The sequence below is a fragment of the Anomalospiza imberbis genome, chromosome 4, assembly GCF_031753505.1.
Source record: "Anomalospiza imberbis isolate Cuckoo-Finch-1a 21T00152 chromosome 4, ASM3175350v1, whole genome shotgun sequence".
NCBI lineage: Eukaryota > Metazoa > Chordata > Aves > Passeriformes > Viduidae > Anomalospiza > Anomalospiza imberbis.
This window is the reverse complement of record NC_089684.1, coordinates 11,627,871-11,654,432: the sequence shown is the minus strand read 5'-3', so window position 1 is coordinate 11,654,432 and position 26,562 is coordinate 11,627,871. Positions and strand designations below refer to the sequence as shown.

At 35.6% G+C, this 26,562-nt stretch overlaps 1 protein-coding gene across 3 annotated transcripts in view; it reads left to right on the top strand.

Moving 5' to 3' along the window:
* The window catches only part of PALLD (palladin, cytoskeletal associated protein), a 191,037-nt gene that overhangs the window by 49,582 nt on the left and 114,893 nt on the right, over positions 1-26,562 (top strand). For all 3 annotated transcript variants that reach the window (XM_068187075.1, XM_068187074.1, XM_068187073.1), the window contains exons 3-8: positions 15,071-15,249; positions 17,575-17,641; positions 18,221-18,326; positions 19,277-19,351; positions 21,879-22,020; positions 23,594-23,617. In XM_068187075.1, the coding sequence (XP_068043176.1) occupies positions 15,071-15,249; positions 17,575-17,641; positions 18,221-18,326; positions 19,277-19,351; positions 21,879-22,020; positions 23,594-23,617 (593 nt within the window). The remainder of the gene's footprint in view (positions 1-15,070; positions 15,250-17,574; positions 17,642-18,220; positions 18,327-19,276; positions 19,352-21,878; positions 22,021-23,593; positions 23,618-26,562) is intronic.

Below are 26,562 nucleotides of genomic sequence, written 5' to 3'. Positions count from 1 at the left end.
AGTTTTGACCCTCAACCTGTTGGATTCCTAGGGAACTTTTGATTTTCCACTAAAACCTGCTCTTGATATTGTTTCGTATTTCAGTTTCATAATGGTTGTGAAAAACATGCATGGTATCCTTTGAGGCATGGCTGCCTAGGCCAGTGTATGTCAGTACATAGGAAGTATCTTAAAAATTTGAAAATAATCTTGAAATGAATGTTTGGAGCAAGCAGGCAGTAGTCATAATTCTGCAAATAGTCACCAAATCATAAAACATGGGTAAATGCATGCTTTAGGGTTATACCATATTGACAGCTGTCAAACATGGATGTAAGCTTGTCTGATAAAGCTGAAAGTAAAGACTGAAGTGAAGGCTGGGCTGTGTCTTGCAGCTAGTGAGGTGTGTAAAGGCACTTCAACTGATACCTGAACAGACAGTATAAGTCAGTCATTATTATTTAGAGAAAGGTGATGGCTAGTCCTCAGACCAGGCTTCAGAAGCAAATGCAATCCTCCCCTAAGGAAGATTGCTTGAGTGTTGTAAAATGCACAGTACTGCAGCGGTTAACCGTTACAACAGGTATCTCATTGTATAAACTGAGCAAATCAACGGAATGTAATTTCAGTAAAGGAATGCTCTTGTGAAGGATGCTGAGGAAAAATTGGCATAAGTTTTGGGAGAGCTTAGGCTCCATGACAGGCAATTTTCCTTCCCCACCCATTCTTTCCTATTATCTGCTGTTTCAACTAGACCTTTTTATACAGCACACTCTAAATCTGTCCTAGGATACAATAGATGTTATCCCAGAGTCCAAAGTCTTGAATCTTATTTTACCTCTTTTAATGGGTAAACTTTTGCTATGTCTATGATTATATTTGCCTCTGAAGTAGGATATAAGAAAATAGCATGCTACAAAAAAGTACCGTTATTTGTAAATATGATGGCAATTTACATAGAGATCAAGCCTTTTTCCACAAGCAATGTGAAAATGATCTTTGATAATATTACATTATTAATCAGAACAGGTATTATCAATATTGTTTTGCTAGTTTGTTGGAAATTAATTCAGAAAGCTTTCAGTTTCCTACAGACCAGTAGGCATAAAAACTAACTTGTTAAAATGGTGATTTTTCTATCCATAAATACATGAAATAAGCAACAGTTGCAAATGTCTGTGAATATAGGGCATCCTAATCTTGAGTTCTTTGATGATGACAGTTTCCTTCATTGACATCCGAGCCTTCCAAGACCTGTTGCCAGTACTGAAAACCATGGTCAGAGAAGGACTGAGGTGCTTGTTCTCTAGATCCTATGGCACCCTGCTGAGCAATGCCAATCTCTACAGGCTGAGTAAATTCTCACTGAGTAAATTTGACATGTCATATTTAATGCAAGGCACTGACAAAACTGCTGATAGCTTCCTTGCTTTGTTGTCAGTTACTAAGTTGCTGACCTGACCCAAATGAATCAAGTATTTTAGCCTCTGCACAGCAAATTATACTGACTTTCTCTAGCTTAGAAATAATTGAGAAGAAAAAAGGAGATGATAGTAGGAATAGTACCCATATAAAAATGGAATCCTTTTGTATTGGCTATGTACGGTTTCATTTTGTATTTAATTTGATCTAGTTTAGATAATGTTGCAAGTGCCAATTAGAAGTTTATCTATTCAGCTACTATCATGTAGATAACTGTCTTCTATAGGCATCATTTAGTTGTGCCTATTAAATGCACAGTGATGGCAGTGTATGTCACAGTTGATATAATAGCTTTCTAGCTTTCCAAACATCTAAAGATGTTTTCCAGTTTTCAAGGTAAGCTAAAAAGTTCCATGGTAACCACTTCCATGTGTTCAGTATGAACAAGACTATACATCCTGCATGGAAGTTTCCTTTTACTTATTGTTGATTTGCAAGTTATTAAGGTTTTGTAATTTAATATTGTTGCTTTGTTTTCTGTGGACGAGAGTGGCTGGTCTCAAACAGTTTTCATCTTCTTCCCCTTTTTAAGTATAATGGTTTGAGAAGAATTATTACTATTATGACTATGTATTACATAGTCATACATATTACTTCTTCATGATATGTCTGTTGTCAGCCTTGAGTTGGCACTGACTAACTTGCCACAATCATATTAAATGCAATCTACCTTATGTGTAGAATTCAAATTGCATAAATGCAATTTCATCCTTATAACTTTACATCTTTTTTCTTACTTCTAACTCTTTACAGTCCTTCCCTCAAAGTTCAAAATGGTGTTTCACTGGAAGATTATGCCTGGCAATTCTGTAATAGGTACTCTTCCCCATGAAGGTAAAATAACCACAGCGTGCTCTTTGAAAATCCGTTTCTGGCTGAAGAAGTATAAATGATAGCTAAGAGTGGCATTTCAGTTATAGGCACTATGCATTCCATTTCAGCTAGACAGGGAATCGTGTTAATCCTACAAGCCTCGACAGTTCTTTGTGTCTGAAAAATGTTCAGCATTTCACACAGGATTATTAAATGCTTATTTTTTAACCTGCTCTAACCATCTTTGCTGCCTTTAATTTTTTTATTTTCCTTCCTTCTTAATGAAAATATGATCTTCTTAATTCCCTATCAAATACCAGAAGTAGTAACTTCATTTAAGCATTGGTCAACATAAACCAAGTGATGGTATCTTCAGTCTAAGTGAACAAAGTTACAGCTATTTACTGTGCTTAGGTGCATGACTGCATTCACATGTCATGGAAAGTGGTCACATAATATCCTTCTGCAACAGGTAAGCAGACCGCTAAGAATGAAATTCCAGTATTTCATTGGCATGCAGGGCTGTATACTACCTTACATCCATCTCTTCATGCCAATCTGCTAGCTTCCAAAAAGATTGAATAATTTTATGGCTAGTACATCTGGTAATGCTAAGTCAGAATCTGCTCTTATTTTAGAGACATAGTCAGCACATAGAATATGGCCTTCGAATTAAGACAGTGGAAATTGAGTTCTAAGATGGCTCTTACCTTTCTTGGGAGACAATGGACAAAGTGTTTAACCTCAGTTTCTCAATAATAAAACATACCTAATTATCTCACATCCAATTACTGTTTCAGTGCTTACAGATCTATTAATTGAGCTTTTCTTTAGAGAAGCATTTTTATTTAGCTGCTGCGACACAAAAACATTCATTGTGCAATGCAAAATTCTGTCTAGACTGTTGTTAACAGGTAGACCAATGCTTATATTCAATAAGATGTGCCATGTGCTAGACACTGTGGAAAATTATGGTGAATGTTCTTACTGAAAATAGACATAAGGTTATGCCCAGCCTAAAAGAATGGGAAAAATGTTTGGGTGAGGAAATGGTGGAATAAAATGAGGGAGGCCTATGCTGCTCTAGTGGGCTCTTTCAGCATGCTCTGAAGCTGAGAACAATCTGAATGGAACCAGGCATGTTGTCTCTAATACCATATGTGTGTTTTCTCTGAAGCACTAAACTTTAACTCTGTTCTCATATGCTTTATGCACCACTTCTGTACTCTCTGTACAGGGCTGCATTTGAGGACAATTTTTAATATGTTTGGAATGTCTTTCTGTAACTTTGTTTAATCAAATATTTGAGGATGCTTCATGGGACATGAACCAGGCAGAATTTCCTGAATTAACTTTCAAGTCCATTTTGGAGAGAAGATTTGTGTCTGTGTATTTCCATGCAGAGCAAAATCCTTTAGCTACAGGGTGAAAAATACAGAGCAGCCTCTCTACTTTGGAAATCTAACATTCTGATTTTTGGGAGAAGAGATGATAATCTTTGCATTAAACAAAGCAGCAGATCAATCAATTTTTTTGCTGGCACAGCTAGAGACACAAGCAGAAGGGGTCTGCTTGACTTACTTACAAATGAATTAGTGGAACAACCTGAAATGCAGATAATGTCTACCACACTTTGACTTCAGGGTAAGATGTTCCAGGCCCCAGAAGGAAGTTGTACAAAACCAGTCGATTTAATTACCTGTCAGAATGAAAGAAATTATTGCTCAGTGTCTGGCTTTTCATGCCCTAAAACTATAGGATCTCCTGTGTAGTAACTAGTTGAATGCAAAAAGTGCATGTTTCAGGTGCTGGGGTTTTACTTCTGTTCAGTGCTGAATTCTTCTGTGTAACATGTTTCATAGTTCTGTGACAATCCTCTGAAAGTATAAAACTCTCAAAGGGTGTTAAATTAATGGCTTTGCGTGGTAATCATTTAAACCTGAATTACATTTAAAAATTAATGAAAGCATCTACAGTAATATTAAGCACAGAACTGCAGAGCCAGCTATTATCAAGCTTTTTATGACTGTACTTGCTCATTCATCACATTTATAAACTGTTCTGTCTTTGTGCTCTGACACGTGGAAACGGCTTCCAGGTTTTTTTGGCATTGGAGACAAGCTATTGCAGTGGAGATAAAAATGTAGAAGATATTTCAGAAGGAAAAAAAACTTGCTGTGAAATATGAAACCTAAAAATACAAAATGAGAAAGTTACATGGAATGTTAAGGTTACAAATGAATGTAAGTTGATCTTTTACTCCGCCTAATTCTTTATATCACTTCCTGCTCATATCACCTACCGAATTCAGTGTAAAGACTTCTGAAATACAGGTAAATGTATCACAAAACTAGTATGGGAGCATTTTTCTTCCGTATTTTTCTGTATCTGCTCATTTGTATTTTTGTTTTTACTGAGCCATAATAGAGAATTGCATTTGTAGATGTCAGAAGACCAAAGAAGTTTCCTTTTCAATGCATTTTAATTCATTTTGGAAATTGTAGACCAGATTGGAACTCCTTAGAATCCTCAAGTCTTAGTTCGTGATTTTTTTTTGTCTGAAACCAATAAACCCAGAGAGATTATAGATACATTTACAACTATATTTATGAAGCAAACAGCCACTTTCCAAAAGTAAATGGTATCATTTGGGATTAAAAACAAGTGGAAATTTGCAACTATTCAATTATTTTGCCATATCTTGTATTTAATAATATCGAAAAAAAAGATACTGTACTGTAGATTATGGAGATATATATATAATAAAACTGTTGAGTTATTGCAAATTTGAGGTATTTTCAATGCAATACTTTTTTCTGCATTATATTTGCAGACTTTTATAATTAAATGTTGGGGTCTTATAGCTGAGAAGAACAAATTCCAGTGAAGGGAAAAGAATTTAGCCACCTGAAGTTGAAAGTATTTTGTTGTGACACAATATTGGCTTTTTTTCTGAAGCCAATGTTTTTTTCAACATGTAATGGGAGCTTGAAAAAAATTAAATATTGTCAAGCGCAGCCATCCAAGTTGTTGAGTGATGGCATTCATTACTGAAATACAGAATTGTAATTGGAGCAAAGCAAAGAGTTTTTTTGACTCTTCAGTTGTGCCAGAAAGTGCATATTCTGAATTTTCAGGAGAATAGCAGTTTTCTCTTCGGTTATTCTGATTTATCCTTCTTCAGTGTAGCTAGCCTGGAAGACAGCTGAGTTACTGCTTAGGCACTCACAAAGAGGCTCTAGCTATGTTGGCCCAAACTGCATTGGATCTCAAAACCCCTTTTTAGATTTATCCCAAATGTATGGCTGAGTTGGAAGTGGTGGTAGTATGCATACATGTGTCAGGAACTCAGGTTTAGTCAAATAGATTATATAAAATACTCTTCTATAAACATTTAGATGTCAAGTACAAAATAGTGCTCCAGAAAATGAAGTGAGAATAAGTTGTCCAAGAAGAGATGATGTATGGAAACTGATACATTAAATATTGTAAATTACTTGTAATGCAATAAGTTTTCTGAATATTCTGAAGAAAACTGATGTAAAGAGCCTGCAGTTATCTAATGAGTCCAACAGCCCTTGAAAATGTCTTACAAATAGAAGTGTTGAAAGCTTCATATCTTAAATTGCACGTAATTTATTTCTGGATTTTTAATTCATGCTTTTTTCACATGTATGAACACGGTCACGTAGCTTTTAAATCTATACTTATATCCAAATTCACTAGTTATAGAAGTTGCTAGATGAAATGAATTATTTTTGAATACATAGCTTATGTGTCACAAATAATCAACATACCCGTTGTAGGAAAGGTGGTTTGCAATTCATAAGACACAGGCAGTCTTTGAATTGCACAGAATTTTCACTCTTTCCTGACCTGATGATTGCAAAAATATAGAAGAAAGTGAATTATCTACCTACATCTATTTGTCACTTAAATTGAAGCTTCTTCTGAAAGAGGCACTTTTATAGCACAGGCTTGTGGCCAAAGAGAGGGAAAATAAAGTTCTGTGAAAGGTTTCTGAAAATGTGAAATCTGCAGGTTACACCTTCACCTGAGAAATGCTTTTGTCTTCAGAAAACATATAGTTAAGATTAAGAATAATAGGTACTTTGTGTTTTGTTAATGGAGAAAGATATGGAAAAAAAGATAAATCTTTTGTGGCAAAGGGTAAAGATAGATCAAAACAGGATGTGAGGTAGAGTTTAAGCTTTGGGCTTCAAAAATGGAAAATAAGTTATTTAGCATGCATTTCAGCATTATTTCAGAAGGTTCACTATAACATAAACAATACTGTTTTACAAGAAACTTCTTTAAGAGATATTTGTTCATTCTGATTAGAGAGGTAAGCATACAGATTTTCTCTTTAATATTGACTGCTTTTTGGCCAGTTAAGGAAATATGATCTCCCTGCTGTTCTTGTTGAATAAAAACAGCTGCACAAATGTCTTTGATCCACATGATGAAACAGGATTACCTGAAATGTGGTATCTCATTTGCATACCATTGATACATTTGCGAAATATCATTTGCACCAACCCCACAGTGCAGCCAACAACAAGAGTCACTTCCCTGCTTTCTTTGCTGCATGGCATAAATGTACCTATGAGACTTTGAAGCCAGATCAACAACAAAGCTGCTAGATATTTTTCGTTGTTTTTATCTTCGATATTTATGTATATTCCTTATAATCAGGGTTCTAAAAAAACAGTGAGCATATCCAGTTTTATAAAAAGTTACTCCGGCAAGGAATGAATGGAAAGTAGGGAATATTACTTTAACTTCCTGCACAACTTGTTATTACAGAAATGTATATTAATCAGAAATCAATAAATTTGGATTGCATGTAAGTCATACAGCAGCTACCTCTTTTCTACATGATATAGTATCTCTGGTTATGTACAGAAAAGATTAGCATTAAACTTCTGCATTATAGGCATGATGTGTAATTCAGTTTTATTCATTAAATCTCATAATTTTTCCATTTATATCCATGTATTTCATTGCTGCCTCACAGCATACATATCTTCCAACTTTTATAACACTGCAGGATTAACACAGAGACATGCAATTTATAGTGATAAAATTTTACTAAATTAGAATATGTTTGTTTTATGAACTCATTCTTTTCTTTAATTTTTATAGTACATAATCAAATTATGATTAATGTAAAAAAAGGTCAGTTTATTTATTTAAATTACTGTTTGTGCTTCTCTCACACCAAGGCAACTACTTCTAAACTCCCAAAAAAAAACCAAAAACCAAGTATGAATCTAAATGAATCTAAATATAGTTGCAAGCATTCCTTTAAAAAGTAATTAATAAAAAATATTAATTTGTATTTCAGTTAATATTATAATGCTCACAGTAGTTTTGACTATGATGCTCCCTTTGAAAATATAATAGGAAGCTGAGATTAAACATAAGGATCTAAGCAAACAAGATGTAGTTGCCTCAGTTGCAAACTTACAGGAGTGGATTTCAGAATATGCAGCAACTCCAGAAAAATACATTTTGTACCAAAAATTCTTATAGTGTCTAAGAATAGTTTAGCAGTAGCACAATTGAAATCAGCAGCATGCATTATACCACTGCCAGAGAAATGCAAAATAAACAGTAGTAAACTGTTGAGCAAATAATTTAAAATTCACTTAATCTAAAAAGTAACATTCTCTAAAAGGTTTGGTATATGGAAAGTTGTAGAGTCAGAAATCTTTGCTTTGCTCAATGTTGTGTTCAATTTTCATACCTTCTAGCATTGATTTTGTGTTTTCGTATCATTCAGATAACTGAAAGCTTCCATCAAGAATATTTTCTTTAAAACTTCTATACGTAAAAGCTACGAAGTGAGGCCACCAGTTGCAAAGTCAATGACAAGATACAATCTTGAAAAAAAATTAAGAATTTCTAAGCTGATTCTGTGATTTTAAGACAGAACAATTACTTTTTAAACAAGTCTGATAATCCTGTGTTTCTTTTGTAATTAGCTGTACACATCTCTGTAAGGCTGTGGAACATTGCAGTACCCAGAGAGAATGACATGAGCTACAGACTATAACTCTGAGCACCTTGTCCAAAACTATCAAAATTTCAAGCTAACTTTCAGATTATTTCCCCAGCTGAAACAGAGTAGAATCATTGTTCCATGGGTAAGGTGGACTGAAAGAGGCTTGGAAAACCTACACAAGAGTGCAGGGAAGAAATTTTTCTATTGATAGGAATACGCTAAAAAAGTAATCTTTGGAGTTGCTGCAGGTTGCAATCAGTGACAGAGGCCATTGCTCACTGTTCTTGGAAGCTTTGTTGCTCATGGCTCAGCGTGTGTCATCTGTTACTTCTGTACCCCTCCACTTTGCATCCTTGCACAAAACATGATGCAGAGCTTTTCTTCAGAAGAAACAGAGATAGCCTGTAGGAAATGGCAGACTGAAATGTTGATACATGTCTTGAAAATACAACAATGTTGGTAGTCTCTTGCCATTTCTTTGGCACTTTAGGAGGACAGTTTTGGTGTCCAAGTACCTAATTGTGCGATTTACTCAGCTGGATGTCAAGTCCTCACTGTAATTTGTGAGACCTGGAAGAACACTGTGCAACATCTGAAGAATCAGTTAAATTAATGTACACTCCTTATAATATAACACACTTTTTATTATAAAATTGGCTCCTATGGTTTTCAGTATATAGAGACATTTTTTAATTGCTTAACTGAAGGTTCAGCCAAAGCACCAGCATTTATATTCAGAATTTTTTTCCTTAGAATTACAGTATATAAATATTTAAAGTACGTATGTTGTTATTGGTGACTCTCTTATGAGTTACCTATACAAATAATGAAATATCTCTTGCGCAAAAATTGGGCAGTGTACAGAGAATTATAAGCATCTGAATAATTTGATTCCTGCAGTGCACTCTAAATCTTTTATGAAAAAGCTGATTTCTTTTAGAAATCAGGTCAAGTTCTTTAGGTAGTAATGTTTTATAGTCTGGAAGTGTTGGACTGCTTAGTTTCAATGGAGAAAAGCAAAATGGGAGTTACACAGTATTGTGATGGAAATGCTGACTCTGCCAGTACGGGAATGTCAGAGTATTTCACTTTGACTTTTCTTGCTGGACATACTTAACACCACTAAGGATAAGATTACTTTTTAATTTACAACTTATCTCTTTGCACTTTCTGTAGTGGTCAGAGTTCCCTATTATAATTTCTCCCTAAGGCTATATCTTAAAGTTTCACTTCAGCTGCCATTTTAAATTAACTTTAAGAGTGTGCAGGGAGGAAAACCTCTCTATTCCTCAGTGACTCTCAAAAAACATAAGTTCCAGCAGGATTATGCATTAGAGAGAACCTTGAACTGTTTTTCTTAAGACCCTTGTGCTTACTTAGTCAGTGTACTGTTCAACTCTGTTTATATTTTGTTCAGGGTCATTAAAATCCCAGACACACGTGCTCCTATGTATTTCCATGGATGGAGGATTGTGAGGGCATAAAGAAAAGACGAGTGAATAGAAAGGCACATTGTGTGCCTTGCTGCTTGATGTCAGTGTGCATGAACTGCTGCTTACCTGGCATCTGACTGTCCTTTTTTGTTTGCTGTTCCGGTTTTGCTGCAGTGTAGCCAGTGGAAAAGCAAAGAGGGTTTGAAGCATGAAAAATGAGTACCTAATCATTGTTCCCCTGCTACCAAAATATTTCTTCCTTGTCTGTTGACTTTCCAGTCTAGTGATTATTTCACTGTCTGCATTAAATATTTAATTGCTATAATTTTAATATACAGGAGATATAATGTAGGTGTAAACTAAGCATGGTTGAAGAAAAGCAAGGCAAAGAGTGGAAATGCACACAAGAAGAGAAATGGTGAAGAGAGAATGAAGAAGAAAGTGGGAAAGAGCAGAAAAATTCAGTGTAGTTTAAAATTTGAGAAGATAGAGAATGACTAATGAAATTGATTTTAGTTATATAAAGTGTTCCTTTTTTTTTTAATTGGTCAGCCATTATCTGACATTTTACAGTAGTTTCTGTTCTCCTTCAAAGGGACAGTTCTCTACAAATTTGCATGAACTGTAGCATGGCCTGCAGGAATGCACCCACGGTGCAAGCTGGAAGACTTATTCTGGGGACTGATATGGACTCATATCTGCAAACCATTTTGTTGGTGTCTCTGCCTGTTTTGTGTCTATTTGCACACTTAATGCCATACTGAGAACCTGCAACAAAAGGATAGGGAAATGAGTTGATATTTTTACACTTGGTATCCAGAAGTTATGAAAGAGGTATCTTTTTAAAACAATGGTCTCTGTGTAGAGAATTTTCTTTTCCTCAAAGCGTCTGCCATGCATTTGTTCCTCTGTGTTATTTTCTTTCAGGTTGGGTTTGGTTTGAATTTTTTTAACTTGCCAGAAGTATTGTTGTCTTCTCAGGGCTAGAAAAGAATCCTCTTATCCCCAAGAAGATCAGTAGGCTGAATAGACTGGACATGAGTTAATGCTGCCCTAGTAAGCATAAAACTGGAATTTTCTTGTAAGACTTGCTTTGTGGTTATTTTTCTGTGTCTAGCCATGAGTCCTGGTTTCTTTGGCTCAGTTACCTTTTGATAGTGATTTGTTGCTTGCTTTAGCAATCCCTTCGCAGTAAGAGGGAATGCTTCAAAGATTTATCTTTGAATCTTTTTCAGTCCTTAGGAGCAGAAAATTCTCTTCTACATTTATTCTGATTGTAATGAAGTAAGGCTGACTGCACAAATATATATATATATAAAAGATGAAAAAGCAGAATTCAGTCTGTGTTTGGGAAAAAATGATTCATTTATTTTTATTTGATGACCCTTTTTTGAATTCACAAACTCTCTTGAACTGAACTGGCAACTGGCAAGTTATTGCTGAATAAGTATTTAAATTGAGTATTTTCTTATTGACCTAATTTTGATGTAATGACCAAAATAAATTCATGACAAATAATCCTCCTCTTTTATCAACATGTACACAGGAAAAAAATACAATTAGAAAAGGAAAGAGAGTACAATTAAGCCTCTTCCAGTGTTCATCATTTCAAATTCCTGTGCTCTTGCCAATTGTGAAGGTGAATTCTTCTTTCCACAATAAACAGTGGAGTCCCACACCAGGTGTGTTTCCCATGCATCAAACATTGCCTTAATGATAGCTGAGGTAATCTGGTATTGAATTGCTTACTTATGTGCTTTCCTCTGGGGCAGACAGTGTCTGATGAAGCAGGTCAGGACTCGTTTTCAGTATGACACTGACATGATACAAGAAGTCTTAATCCCAGCTAGTGCTGAGGAATAGCTCCCACTACTTGAGACTGACCATGTGTATGCACAAATCAAGGGACAATGTAGAACTTGTCCTTCTAAGAAAACAGTTTAATTATTAAATATTATCTGACAAAAATATATAAATTGATTTTTTTGTTTAGGTTCTCATGCTTATGAAAATTTCTTAAATATTTTGTGAACATAGAATTTAGGAAACAATAGAAAGCCATACAGCTTGCATGAAACTAAAACGGGATCTGTCTGAGAAAATAATTAGGCTTGGAGGAGAGGTTTTCCTTTGCAGGATGTTTCTGGAAAGGAAAGAAAAATAGAACAAATGGTTATGTAGGTCCTCATATTACAGGCTCTTGTCTGTGATTGTCTAGAAATTGAATTAACTTCTCTCTTGTGCATATTGTTTAAAATGTAGCTTAGGAAAAGCTACACAGAGGTTAGGACTAAAGGTCTAATAATCAGAAATAGAAGCAGAGGTCCTCACACTGGTAGAAGGGACAACTTGTGACAAGAGGAAAGGAGGGGAAGAGGGGAAAAAGAAATGTTAATTTTGGCAGTAGAGCTGACAGAATAGATTTGTCTCCAAGGCAAATAGTTGTAAAAGTAGGCCAAAGGAGTCTGCTGAGTAAACAAATGGAAGTTTGTTAGTTCTTTCCAAAAATGATACTTTCTCTGTGCACTATCTAGGCAACAGAAGACAGAAAAGGAACTTGTTAGTATTTTAATTACTGAAGACAATTGCATATAGCTTTAATGCCACTACAGACTGAGGGTTTTGCCTTCAGGAATAAAACATCTATTGTTCATAAACACAGAGAACTTGCCCACAATTATGATGTTATTAAGGGGAATTATGTGTAAACCTGGTAGGTTTCTTAACTCAGCATTCTGAAATAACCATGACATTTCAAGTTTTACAATGCAATATTTTCAGAAGGATGTTTTAAAACATTTTTTATTCATGTTAATTGCATGAAGTTTGTAATTAAGAAGAACAATAAAAGTGAGGTGGTTCAATTTTAAAGACTCCTCACTGATTGTTATTTTATAGTATCTGTCATCCTGTAATGTTGCATGCTTTTCCTGAATAGGTAGGAACTCCTTGGGGCTATTTTGATTTTTGGAATAATGGGAAGTCATCTGTTAGGGGAAAAAAAAATTAATTTTGAAGTATTACTGGAATGTAAGTGCAAAAATTCTCTCATCAACACGCACAAATTGAAGGAAAAATACCAAATTTTTGTGGCAAATTTTAAGTACTTAAGAATTATATTTTAAAATTTGGTTGTGTTTTACTTTGCATTGACCATCCATAAATTTCTGAGATTATATTTGTTCATTTAAAAAAAAACCATACTAGAGTACAAAACTAAAAGTTTGGGGGGGAAGTTCCCTTTTGAAGCTTGGTGTCGAGAATTGCTCATTTTGTCTTTAGTCTTGTTAGAGCAAGATTTGATTATTGGAGTTGCAGAGGAAGAAGAAGGAAATATGGGAAGGAAGAGGACATGGAAAAATACAGATTAGGATTATGGGGTGAGAAGAAGGGAAGAAAGAGTGGTAAAGACCAGAGTGGGTTTGCAGGACTGGAATGAGAATAACAGCCCTGGCAAGGCTTGGCAAAATTTATTTTCAGGATATGGGGACAATTTGAGAACAGAAGAATGGTTGCTTATGAGTGATTTTCTTTTAATGACTCTCCAATCTGCCTCTGCTCCCTGCAAAAATGCACATCAGACACTATAAACCAAGAATTACTGACTTCTCATACTTCCTGGGCTGCCAGAGATAGAGATAAATCAAGGCATAGCCTAGGGTAATAGGACTACCTGATATGAGCGCATCAAACAGAATAAGGGTGGGAACAGGTACTTTCTTGGCAGCAGTATGGGCTGAGAGTACACTGGCAAATGCTTGATTGACCTGATGTAAACAAAATGATGCTGCACTTTTACCTGTTTATAAGTCACCCGAGATAAGTGTCTGTTTTGTCTGTACCTAAATCCAGCACTTTTGTTGGGACATACCTTTTTGGTAGTGGAACATATATTACTTACATGCATAAAAATCCAGGCCTAGGAAACCAGTTTATGTTCTTGATCTAAAGCAAGAGTAAACCTATTTAAATCTTATCAATATGGAACCTGTGCCATGGGATTATGTTAGGTTGACTGGGCAAGAAGGACAAAAATCTCAGAATCCCAGAATGGGTCAGGTTGGAAGGGACCACAGTGGGTCATCTGTCCCAGCCTCCCTGCTCAAGCAGAGCACATGGCACAGGATTGCATCTGATAGTTCTTGAGTATCTCCAGTGTGGGAGACTCCACACCCTCTCTCTGCAATCTCTTCTGGTGCTCAGTCACCCACACAGTACAGAAGTTCTTCCTAATATTCTGGTGGAACTTTCTGTGAATCAGTTGCCTGTTATCTCTTGTCCTATTTTTTGACACCATTGAGCAGAACCTGGATCCATCCTTTTGATACCCTCCTTTCAGATACTTATATACATTCGTCAGGTCCCTTCTCAGTTGTCGCTTCTCAAGGCTGAACAGGCCCTACTCCTATTCCTATATGAGAGACACTCCTGTCTCCTAATTTTCTTTGTTGCCCTCTCAACACGAGCTCCAGAAGCCCCATGTCTCTCTTGTCCTGAAGAGCCCAGAACTGGACACAGTACTCCATGTGAGGACTCACCAGGGCTGAGTAGAGGTGTAAGATCACCACCCTTGACCTGCTTCCTAATGCTCCCCAGGACACCATTGGCCTCTTGGCCACAAGGACACTGCTGGCTCATGGACAGCTTGGTGTCCACCAGCCTCCAGCCTATACTGGTGCGTGATTATTCCACCCCAGGTTTGGGACCCTGATTTGCCTTTGTTGAATTTTGGTTGGTTCCTCTCTGCCCATCTCTCCAACCTACCACGGTCCCTATGAAGAACTGCAGAGCTCTGGGGTATCAGCTACCCCTCCCAGCTTTATGTCATCAGTGAGCTTGTAGAGGACGCACCTTCTCATCCAGCCAAACCATTGATGAATATTACTAGGCCAAATATTGACCCTTGGGGGACACCACTAGTGACAGGCCTCCAGCTAGACCCTGTGCTACTGATTACAAGTTGAGATATTTTGTGTGCAGAATCAGTGGGGTTTAGGTAGATGGGAGTGATAAATTATATCAAAATGGATTAGACTGTGGTCAAAACAAGATAATACACAAGTTATGCAGGAAAAACTCATTTGCCAAAACCAGGACAGGAGATAGTTTTAAAATGTAGGTGTGTTGTTTACAATTTTCTTAGTATTCAGAAATGTCTTTTAAACAAAGTTTATTCTAGCAAGTTATTTCTTTGTAAAATACTTTCTTTGTTAAACACTTCAAACCACTATGTGGTGATTTCAGTAGCAATTTAGATTTTTGCTGCAGAGTGTAATGTCTTCTTGTGTGCGATGAGCCTGAACCAATCCTTTATATTCTTTTTTTCTTTGTCTTTCTAAATGTGTGTGGGCTGCAGATGGTTCTGTGAAGGAAAAGAACTCCAGAATTCCCCTGACATTCAGATCCATTCTGAAGGTGGAGGACTTCATTCACTAATTATAGTAGAAGCCTTTGAAGACGACACTGGGCGCTATACTTGTCTGGCTTCAAATTCTTTTGGTTCAGATAGCACATCAGCTGAAATATTTATTGAAGGTAAGAGATAAAATAATAAAATCCTTGCTGTATATAAGAAAAGATAATAAGGCTGAAGTTTACTTTTGGTTCTTAACATTACATTCAATATGGTGGTATTTTTATGGTATTCCTCTGCTTTTTTTTAACGCAAGACATTTTGAACATTGCATCATATTAATTCAGATATTTCAAGGAATGTATCAGGAATCACTGAGTAGATTGCTATATATTCAGGGTAGAAAAGAGATAAAGAATGAAATAGAAGGAACCAAAAACTTTGGCACATCATTAGCTTTTAAGCAGTACCTCTGTAAATCACTAGTTAAAGATTTGACTAGTGATAGTAATAATGATTTTCGTGATAGCAGTAATCCCCATCTCAGTTTTGGTAAATTTGCCACCCTGTGCAAATATATGTGGCTGCCAAAAATGAGTCATCTTTAGCCATGTGTAAATGTACTATAATCCATTATCTTTAGCATACTGATTTTAAGTCAGATTAAAGTCAGTCGTACTGGTTTTGTCCACAAACAGCTGCTAGTTATTGTCAAAAGACTTCCTGACTGCAAAATTAGTAATAACTCAAGTATTATTTTCTCTGAGAAAAGTTAATGATGACCATGAGTATGATTATAAAGTTATTTTTTTAGCAGAGAACTATATTTCAGGCAAGATTCTTAACTGAATAGAATTTTTTATTTTAATTCATACATCTCCCAAAAAACTGGGTGCTATATATTCTTTTACCCATTTTGTAATTCATTAAAGTTAATTTAAATGGTCATTTGAAAGCATAAAATAATTTAACATAAGAAATATTCATAAGAAATCTGAATAATGGCATGCCAAAATTATTAAATATATTTTAATTAACAAAACAAAAAACTTTTCACTGTTAATTAGCTAAATCATGACATATGTGCCTTTATAGGATTTCTTTCATTATGCTCTTTATTCTCAGAACTTTTTAATATGCCATTGGGATATAATAGCAAAATCCCCAAGACTTTTCTGAGTCTTACGGATTCTAGTAGGAGTTTTCTCTACAGTAGTAATCATGATTTCAGAAATACTCAGTTGTAGTACAAATGCATACTGCTGTGTGAAGTTATAAGGACAGAAGCAACAGTAAAAGATGAAACTGCTAGGTAGAGTGATGCTGTGAATAAAAGAATTTATTCTTTGACATCTGCCCGTCTTGCTATATGAAAGTCCTATCTTGAAGTTTTGTAATATGTTACTTTGAAAGAGAGAGACTTGTACAAGTCATAAGGTTCAACCCCTGTCATGTTTAAGGGAAACAGGTTTGTCACACAAGCACTGCTTTGTACATTAATAGCCTTCATGACACTGATGCGTCACACTTTGTTTTGTGCAGCAGGCCCAGCCATGCAAGACCTGGTTCTTCTGTGTTCTTAAGAAATCTATTCTTGTAGACCCACTTTCATGACTGGACATTTACTTCTCTCTTCTCATCTGTTTTACACTACTTACTGCTTTGGTTTTTTTTGGGGTTTTTTTATTGCAGCATAAACTTTGTAAATCAATAGGGTACTTGGGTATTTTAGTCCCAGCACTGTTTCATTGGAATCTGCCTATGCTATACTATGCATACTGATTACAAAGTGCTTATGGTTTGTATTAAACATACAGCTATCCATATATATGCACAAATTCCTTGAGGAATAATATGTACTGCATAAATGTCTAGAATAAATGTGTGAAGTATCTGTTGTTAGGAAAAATTAGGACAAAGGGAATAAATGCTTTCACATTTTTTTAAGTAAGCTCAGGGTATTGCCAAACACATACATTATATCAAGACTTCCACTGGCAAGAAATAGCAGTACATAAATGTTATGTGTAGGCTAATGTAAATAGTCTGAAATGCGGACATCATGGGCAGCAAGTTTAGTCTGAAAATGTCTTGGTATACTGAGTTCCTCTTACTTAAGTTTGAAGATTCGTTATCTGTATAAGCCATATGTTTGCTTAAGCTTCAATTTTAAAATTTAAGTAAATAAAATTATACATTTCCCGTAGAGCAATAGTACTCAGCATTTTTTTTTTTTGTCTTGGCCATATTTGTTTCAATATGAAGGGAGACAGCTCGGAGCCCAGGGAAAGCAGTGTGCAATTAAATTGGCATGGTTATGATTTCTGTAACTGTCTAAAGTACATAGTTACAATCCTTATCAGATTAAAAAACTGCCATAATTTGTTACAGAGGGTTCTCAATCCTTGAAGTGAAATGCAAAATGTCATAGTTTTTCCTTTGGAATTTAAACATTAAATAAATCAATACAAATATATGAGATTTTTGAAAAAAACTTTCTTTTCCAGGTGCCAGTTCTACAGATTCAGAGAGTGAAAGTTTAATTTTCCAATTAAAATCTGGAGCTATGCCACAGTAAGTGTGCAAAGCATTACCAATATTGTGTAAATGTTCTTAATAAGGGATACTGGAAAATCTTTAGTAGTTTTACAATCTGAATAAGCATCTGGGGTACACTTGTGTATGCCTTGTCTTTTCTATTTCTTTCATGTGATATAAATGTGTAGTATTATAACTGTAAGTCATATTAATTTGTTTGTTCTGTCAGAGAAGGCTGACCTTACCTTCACAACATATTTGTTGATAACAACTTTTCATATTAAGTAAGCTCAAGTTAACCAAGTTTTCATTTGTAGTTACCCAATCCAGTGCCTCCAAAGAAATATGTAGAGAACTACAATTAAAGAAACAAAATACATTTTAGTTTCATCTTAAATCAGTACTTTTTATTGTGTGAGGAAGTGTAAATTAGCAAAAGGTTGTGTTCTACTCACTCTTCATTCATCCACCTTGATCTTCAGCAGTCGTGTTGATATTTTCAGTTGATAATGACACATTTAAATATGTAGAAAGTACAAGGTGGCTTATGTATCAAAAACTAACAAATTCTCATTTCAGATCCTATAAAGCGCTTCCTGGGTTTTTATTTTTCAGGGCCCAAAAGAAAACCACTTCTGTTTCCTTGACTATAGGATCTTCTACACCAAAATCGGGAGTGACCACAGCTGTAATTCAGCCTATCTCTATGCCCAGTCAGCAGGTACTTTTAGACAATTTTTAAATTAGTAAAAATATTTCAAATTTTCTTCCAAGATTTTCAGCATCTGAAAAATTCTGTCATTTTGAGGAATTATATTGTTAAACTATAAACTCACATTACTATATTAGAATTATGATTTTTATTAAGTATTTATCCACTGAATGGGACCTAAAAGTAAATATACATATGGATTCTTATACAACATGTATCAACACAGTATTTAAGCAGCAGACAGATCTGGTGATGATGAAAATTACAGTTTATCACTTAATAGTGACTTGTTCTAGTCCCAAAAGAATGTACTACAAATGAATGCCTGCAATATTTTTTAGCAAAAGTTTTACATTTTGTTATTAAATTTAATATTGCTGTCATTTCTTTGGGCCTTTTAGAGAAAAATAAATTTTACTATCTAGATATTAAATATAGAAAATTATCATTCATTCATTTGTATTAAGTCTTTAATGCCGCTGTGACTGACTTAAGAGTTTACATGTAAATCATAAAATACAAACAAAATTAAAATCTCTGTCATCCTGTACATTGTAAATTATTTTCCCTTCCTTGAGCTAACCTTGATAAGCTTTTAGGTACCTGGATTTATTTATCACTGCATCAGTGTAGGGATGTAGTAGTGGGAGAAGCAAAAATGCTTCAGTGCAAAAGATTTACTTGAATCTATTAACAGAAGTCAAATTCTCAAAATACTTTCAGGCAAGGACAGTTGGATACAAAATTCTCAATGGAAGTATAGAAGACTTCAAAGCTTCCATTTTGATTTCAGAATATAACAGATGTGAAATAGTGATGTCTTCCAAGAAGTATGGTAGAAAGAGAACACCATAATAAGACTGCACATGTGAGAGTTTGCATTTTTGCATATACGTTGGGGCTGTATCATTGAAACTAGTATTCTTTCCGTTTCACAGCACTGTTCCATTGCTTTGCAGGTTCAAAGCCCTACTTCATACCTGCACCATCTGGATGGACCCAAGCCTATCTATTCTGCACCTATTTTTACAAAGGTATGTTTTATCTATCAAAATTTTTATATCATACTCTTATAGTCCAAAAGAAAATATCAAAATTATGTATCCAAATGCAGGAAGGCTTGATCAAGTTCAAATTTTTCAGTATCAATGACTTCTAAGAAAATACTTTTCCACTGCAACAATGAAGTTCTTATGCATTCTACTAGTGGATTTAAATGAATACTCTGTATGAGTTTTCTTATGCCAGTGACTACTCTCCATTGATAAATCTTTGTAAAATATAGCAAGTACAAATTATTAATAAGAGTCTTGACAAAGCCACATTCACAATAATTTATCTACTGATAAGAACAAATAACACAGGCTTTTTAACTGTGATTTAGAAAAAAAAATGTAAGTTAAAAATCACAGAACCATTTAGGTTGGAAAAGACCTTTAAATTCATCAAGCCCAACCATAACCCAGCACGACTAAGACCACTGCTAAACCACGTTGATAAGAGCCACATCTACATGGCTTTTAAATACCTCCACAGATGGTGACTCAACCACTTCCCTGGGTAGCCAGTACTTGGCAACACTTTCTCTGAAAACAATGTTTCCAAAATCCAATCTAAACCTCCCCTGTCACACCCTGAGGCCATTTCCTCTTGTCCAGTTGCATATTACGTGTGAGAAGACCCCAACCCCCACTTCATTACAAATTCCTTAAGAGCAATTATATCCCCCTAAGCCTCTGTTTCTCACGACTAAACAACCCCAGCTCTCTCAGCTGCTCCTCATAGGATTTGTGCTCTAAACCATTTACTAGCTTTGTTGCTCTTCTTTGGACATGCTCCAGCACTTCAATGTTTCTCCCAAGAGGGCCAAAATTCAGCATGGGATTCAAGGTGCAGCCTCACCAATGCTGAGTACAAGAGCCAATCCTTTCTCCTGCTGATCATACTTTTTAGAAGAGAAGTTTCTCTTCAGAAAATTCTATTCAGTATTTCTTAGGTAATTACTTAAGTCAATATTTATGTTCATCTTCATCCCAAATCAAACTTAAGAACCAGGAATTAGGTAGCAGCAAAAAGAAGGATTGCATGCTTCCCTATCTATAAAATACAGCTTCAATTGAAAATATTATTTCATTGTGCCTCAAACAATGATTTCCATAGTAGTAATTATTATTTAATTACTACTTGCGGAAGCCAAAATGAAGCATTTCTGGTTATTACTTCAGGAAAACATTTGATTAAAAATTAATATGGACAGCAAATAGTTTTGCCTAGAGATAAGAGTAAGAGTAAGAATAAGCAAGCATAAGCCCTGCTCTCTACAGCTGTCTAGTTTGGCTCCAGCATATTCCTGTCTCATGTCAAGAAAGGTCCTGTCCCTCATAATGCTGCACCCATACTGCAGGTGTCACAGGACGGTGAATAGTGGAGGTGCAGGAGATTAGAGAATGTGGTTACTGCAAGGTTGAGAGGAAGGCAATTTCCAGGTAAGAGTGGGAAACAGGAGAAATCCATCCCCCATCCAGAGACCACCAAAGCCATCAAAACTCTGCTGTTTCTTCCTAATGTTCATATCTCTTGTCCCTGAAGTTCTTTACTAACTTGCTCAAGACAGCTGGGACATACCAAACCAAAAAAACTAGTTACAGAAGAAACAAACCAGATATGAACAACAAAATATAAACTTAATCCAGCTTCCTGACATAAATTTTTCCCCATACAAAGTTCAGGGAACAGTTCAAAGATTTTCAGGTTTCCATGTAACAAAATTCTTATGTATTTGATTAGAGATCTATGAATATAAACTAGAATAACTCTGAGCTTAGACCTAACTTCAAGTGCTTTGCTGCATTAAGGTCTAACACTTTGTCAATAAATTGCAAAGGAAATGAGACAGCCACTGCAGATTAAAAAGGACTCCTTGATTTATAATCTTAAAATAAATAACAAAGGTATAAATAGTGGCTATAACCTGTCAGTTCTGTTATTTAAAATATTGTGTAGCTCTTCATTAAAGATCTATACTCTTCTGAAATTTTTCACATGTTTACAAGGATTACAGCCAGAGTACTGTCCCAGAAGCTATCCATACACTAGTTAAAATATCCTAATTATATTGGTGTCATTTAATTTTTCTTGGTTTGCTATATATGGCTCAGATGAAAAGCAGATCCACCTTCCAGAGCTGGCCCCAAAAGCAGCTCAGCTACTCTCTCAGGATTAAGTCAATCAATGTTTAGTTAGTTCCAGAATTTTCATTTCAGTTTGTGGAAGAAGAACAAAAACAGAAAGCTCAAACTGCAGTGATCTGCTTGTGTTAATTTGAGGAAATAAATACTTCTACAGTTTTCCAATCTTTGGTCTTTTTAAGAATGTATTTGTAAATACCCTATTTGATAATTTTTAACTATATAGATATATTAAATTCAATCAGAATGAAAGAAAATGTCTATTGCAAAAATGTAATGACACAATAAAGTTGAATTACAAAGGGAAGAAAATACTATTTTTAAGAATGTGAAGTGCTCCTAGTTTATTTTAATTGTGATGTTTATATTTCAGGAGCTACAAAATGCCACAGCATCTGAAGGACAAGTAGTAGTATTGGAATGCAGGGTCAGAGGACCCCCTCCCATTCATGTTAAGTGGTTTCGACAGGGCATTGAAATTCAAGATTCTCCAGACTTCAGGATTCTCCAAAAAAGTAAGGCAATGACATGGTTTAACTTCAGCTGGCAGTTGAGGACCACACTGATCCTCATTCACTCTCTCCCAGTGTGCTGGGGAAGGGAATTGGAAAAGTAAGAGTGAGAGAGCTCATGGGTTGAGATACAGTTTAATAGGGAAAGCAAAAGTCTCAGATGCAAAGCAAAACAAGGAATTTTTTCACCCCTTCCCATGGGCAGGCAGGTATTTAGCCATTCTGAGGGAAGAAAGGTTCCATTACCTGTAAGTTGCTTGGGAAGACAAACACCGTGACTCTGAATGTTACCCCTTCCTCCTTCTTCACCTAGATCTATATGCTGAGCATGATGTCATATGGTTTGGAATATCACTTTGATCACTGCAGTTTGTTTGTCCTGGCTGTGTTCCCTCCCAATTCTTCGTGCATCCCCAGCCTCCTCACTGTCAGCAAGATACAAGTAGCAGAAAAGGCCCTTATAAAAAAAGTTTCTGTATTACCAACACTGTTTTAAACACAGGTCTTAAACACGGCCCAATACCAGCTACTGTGAAAAAATTTATCTCTATCCCACTTATACCCAGGACATTTTCCACTCCCTTATTCCATACCATTTATGTCATGCTCAGGTCCCATACTAGCCAAGAGATCCTCATGAACCACCACTTCTCATCCTTTGGTCTAGTACACAGATATCATTCCCTTAGTCTATGCATCATCCCTGTAAAATTTCACAAAACCTACTTTGAGTTCAGTTAGTCCATGTCTTTGGGCTCCGTCTGTTATGATGATACTCAGGACAGAAGAGGTGGTGTGTTGCATGGACTTACTGAGCACCAAAGCCAGCAGAGGCAGGTCACCACTGCTCTTGCACTGCTTCTTGTGAGGGCTTCTCCTCAGTTGTTTCACATTGTTCCTGGTACAGTAATTCCTATAACATGCAACTCAAATCCCAGGTTACAACAATTTAAAGGTATTGCCATTACAATCTTTACCTGTGGTCCCACTGGACCCTAGCATTGGACTTAACGTTGCAATTAACTCCTCTCCTTGTTTCTAGCCTGGCTAGCAACAAGAGGTTCTGGCTGTCTTCACCTCAGTCAATTCCAGATGTACTAGACACCACTTCAACTGAAAGCCAACTTGGCCTGCACTCTGCTGCCAAAGGGATTGAGGAAAAACACATTAGTGATGCCAGTTGTGGCATCCCACTTGGCTGCCTTTGACTCCAGTTCATCTTGAAGTTCTAGCATATCTGGCACAGCTGCACTCAGCCAAAACCAGCTCAGGCAATAATCTGAAGTGTCTGCTTTTAATACAGGATGGAAAAAGATCATGAAATTAGTCTGTCAGGATTTAGTTTTGGACACAGTCCTTTCCTCTTCCCATTTAAGTGCTAATGGCTAGAAATAATAACTAAACTGCTGCTACTGACAAACAATTTAAATATTGTTGATTTTTAGTGTCTGCACAGGTTCTCTACTTATTTACAGTATTTCAGTATAATATGTTCATTTAGTACACTGATATTTATTAATGTAATCTCTAATAAATTTTTCTTGTTTGTTTTCCTTCCTTATGATGTGATATGCAGAGCCACGATCTGCAACTGAACCTGGTAAGAATCATATGAAAAAATAATCTCTTGATTCACTAGCTCTTTGAGTTTGTACTGAAGCCATAAATAGCAAAGTGTTTCTGCTGAACACTGGTAAACTGAAACCCCCTTAAAGACAATGCTGCTTTATCACACCTCCCATACTGTAATCTGTCCTTTACATCAATTCCTTTATTAGTTAAACAGTAAATTCCATTTAGACCAGCAAGGGGAGTAAATGGTTTGCTTGCTACTGAGGGAAAAAGGACAAGTCCCACAAAATTCCATTACCCAAATGGTGCTCATAAGAATTACATAACACCCAACCACTAAGTGCTAGTTTTACCAATCCAGCTTGGCAGATGCGATGTGTCTTAAACACAAGTAAAACCTGATCCTGAAAAAAAAATAAAGAGCAACTGATTCCATTTTTCTAGCCTATTCACAAGATAAAAGTCCTAGATTTCAACAAGTAAAAAGTATTCTTCCAGCTGTAGGTTTTATCTGTATGCTTCATTTTCCCATTATACATCCTTATATATTGGGGGAGATTCTTGAATAGTAAGTAATGCTAGAAGACTGAGAATGTTCTTTAATGTTTCTATGGCAAACATGCAGAAGAGAAAACAGCAATACAGTCTGAACTTTGCTTTAAGAGTTGTGCCAGTTGTGCTTGAATATTCTTGAATTTGGAGAGAGTGTTAATCATGACATTGAAAAAAACAAAAAAAGTTTTCTTTCTCGAATCTGAGCATTTCCAAAGAATGTCTCTGAAGGATGCTAGCAGTGGAGGGATGTTTTAACTCTGAGGGGTTGAATTGATAGGCAGGACAGACCTAGCAGCTGAGAGATATTTTTAAAGTGATTGTGACTATGAGGGTACAGGCTAGGAAAAATGCAGCTTTCCTTTAATTTTCATGGAAATGAGAGGAAGGAAAGAGGGACAAATCTTTTCTTTGTCAGCTATTTGCTAATTTTCTTGTGACTTCATAAAATTGTTATATGCCTATTTAGCCTCATGTCCATTATACATTTAGATTGCACACACACACGTGTGCCTGCTCCACCCTTACAGTTAATATTATTAATCATGGTGTGCAGCATCATCAGCTCTAGTATTAGCTCATGCCCTGAACACGTCTGACTGAATGATTTGATTTGTGGAGGCTGGAAATGTGAGCCATAGGAAGGAAAGAGGAGTATTGGAAAACCAAGTTAACCTCTAATGAGGAATTAAAACATGTCCAAGAGCTAGCAATGTGCTATTAGTATTTTATAGTCATAACACAAACTTTGGGGTTTAAATATTGTAAGTTAGGGTACAAAATAGTTTGAAGAGAGTTTCAATATCATATCAAGCCTTTGGATATAAAAATAATTAAAAGAATATGTTTGTGTTGAAATAAGTTTAATTCTCTTTCTTAGAACATTTTCCTGTAATACATATTACAGAATAAGTCTCCCAGTTTAGCTGTTTTCTTGATGTCTTAAAAAGAAAAAACAATCTGATCAATAGGTTGACTTTTTACCCCTTCTCAGAGGAACATTTCTCCTGTCAAAGCAGCAAAATCTTTTCTAGATTTAATCTATCAACATTATCAGAATAATTCTTAGTATATCTGGTTCATTCTTACTAGGAGCTTCTTTCCTACAAAATCACTTGGACTGTGTTCAATTTGTCCTTTAAAATGATAGATAGTATCTGAAAGGAGTGAAATTTTACACCAAAATTTCTAAGAAGTATAAATTTACCAGCCTATCTTAGAGTTTTTAATATCCAATTTAAGACTCTTCTGTCAAAACTCATAGTCATGAATGTTTGCTTAGTTTAGGTAATCTTTTTTACCCTTTCACTCTGTTTAATAAATCTAATGTATATATTGCTAGATAAACTAAATATTTTACAGTAGGAATGCAGCATCATCTACTAGAAAGAAGGAGCACTGTTTTGCTAGAAAGAACAGGTTTCTTTTGTGTGAATAGTTGAGTGATAGAAGATTTTTTTTTCATAAACAACTAATTTTCATATTGTTAGTTGCAAGGTTTGTATAGCCTCTCTGACAGTTATTGCTATGGAAGAAGTAAGAATGTTGGTATTAGTTCATGAAACTATCAACTTGCTTTCATAACTGCTGCCTTAAATAGAAAACAGAAGGTGAGATTCTGAGCCCAAAGAGATCATCACTTTGCCGGCCCTCTCACATACCTGCACTATCATGTTGAAAGTGCTGAACATTCTCCTTCCCATTTTTGAGTAGCTTGCAGGCCCTGAGAGAAGATCCCTGAAGTATTCTAAAGGTACTAGGGAATGGATTCTTACATGAAAGGTGCATTTCTTGAGTCTTCTCAAGTACAGAAAAGTTATTTAATGTCGAGGTATCTCATACCATTCTCAAGGGAGTTGGCAAGACAAGAATAGGAAGATATCTCAAAACAATTTTGTATCTGTATTGTTGCAGTTTTATAGACATAACAGTAGGGAATGCTTGACTGCAGTCTGGTCCATTTGTTGTTGGATTATTTCTGTTTTCATGCTTGTAATTATGTTGCAATATATATTTATGAGCACCTTCCTGTGCTTTCGGTCTATGAATAAATTTCAATTTGGTATTTTGTTCTCCCTGGAATCATTGAGCTAAGTACTATACTATCCCTTAAGTTTTGGGCACTTATCTTTTCCTACTAAGCCTTATTAAATAATGTCATATCTTAAATAGTGCAGTGTCTTACATACTACAGAAATTAATGGCAGTACTCTTACTGGCTTATTTGTGTAGGAATTGACACTGTGCATGCAAAGGGAATGTAAATAAAGTTTGGGCAAAATGTAAATATTTCCTTTTGGCATAAATAATGAGCAATGCTTTGTATATTAGTAGTACCACTAGTAATAAGTAACACTGGGTTTTAGGATGTCATGAAAAATCTTAAAATTTGTACAACAGGAAGCTGGATATGGGTATCAT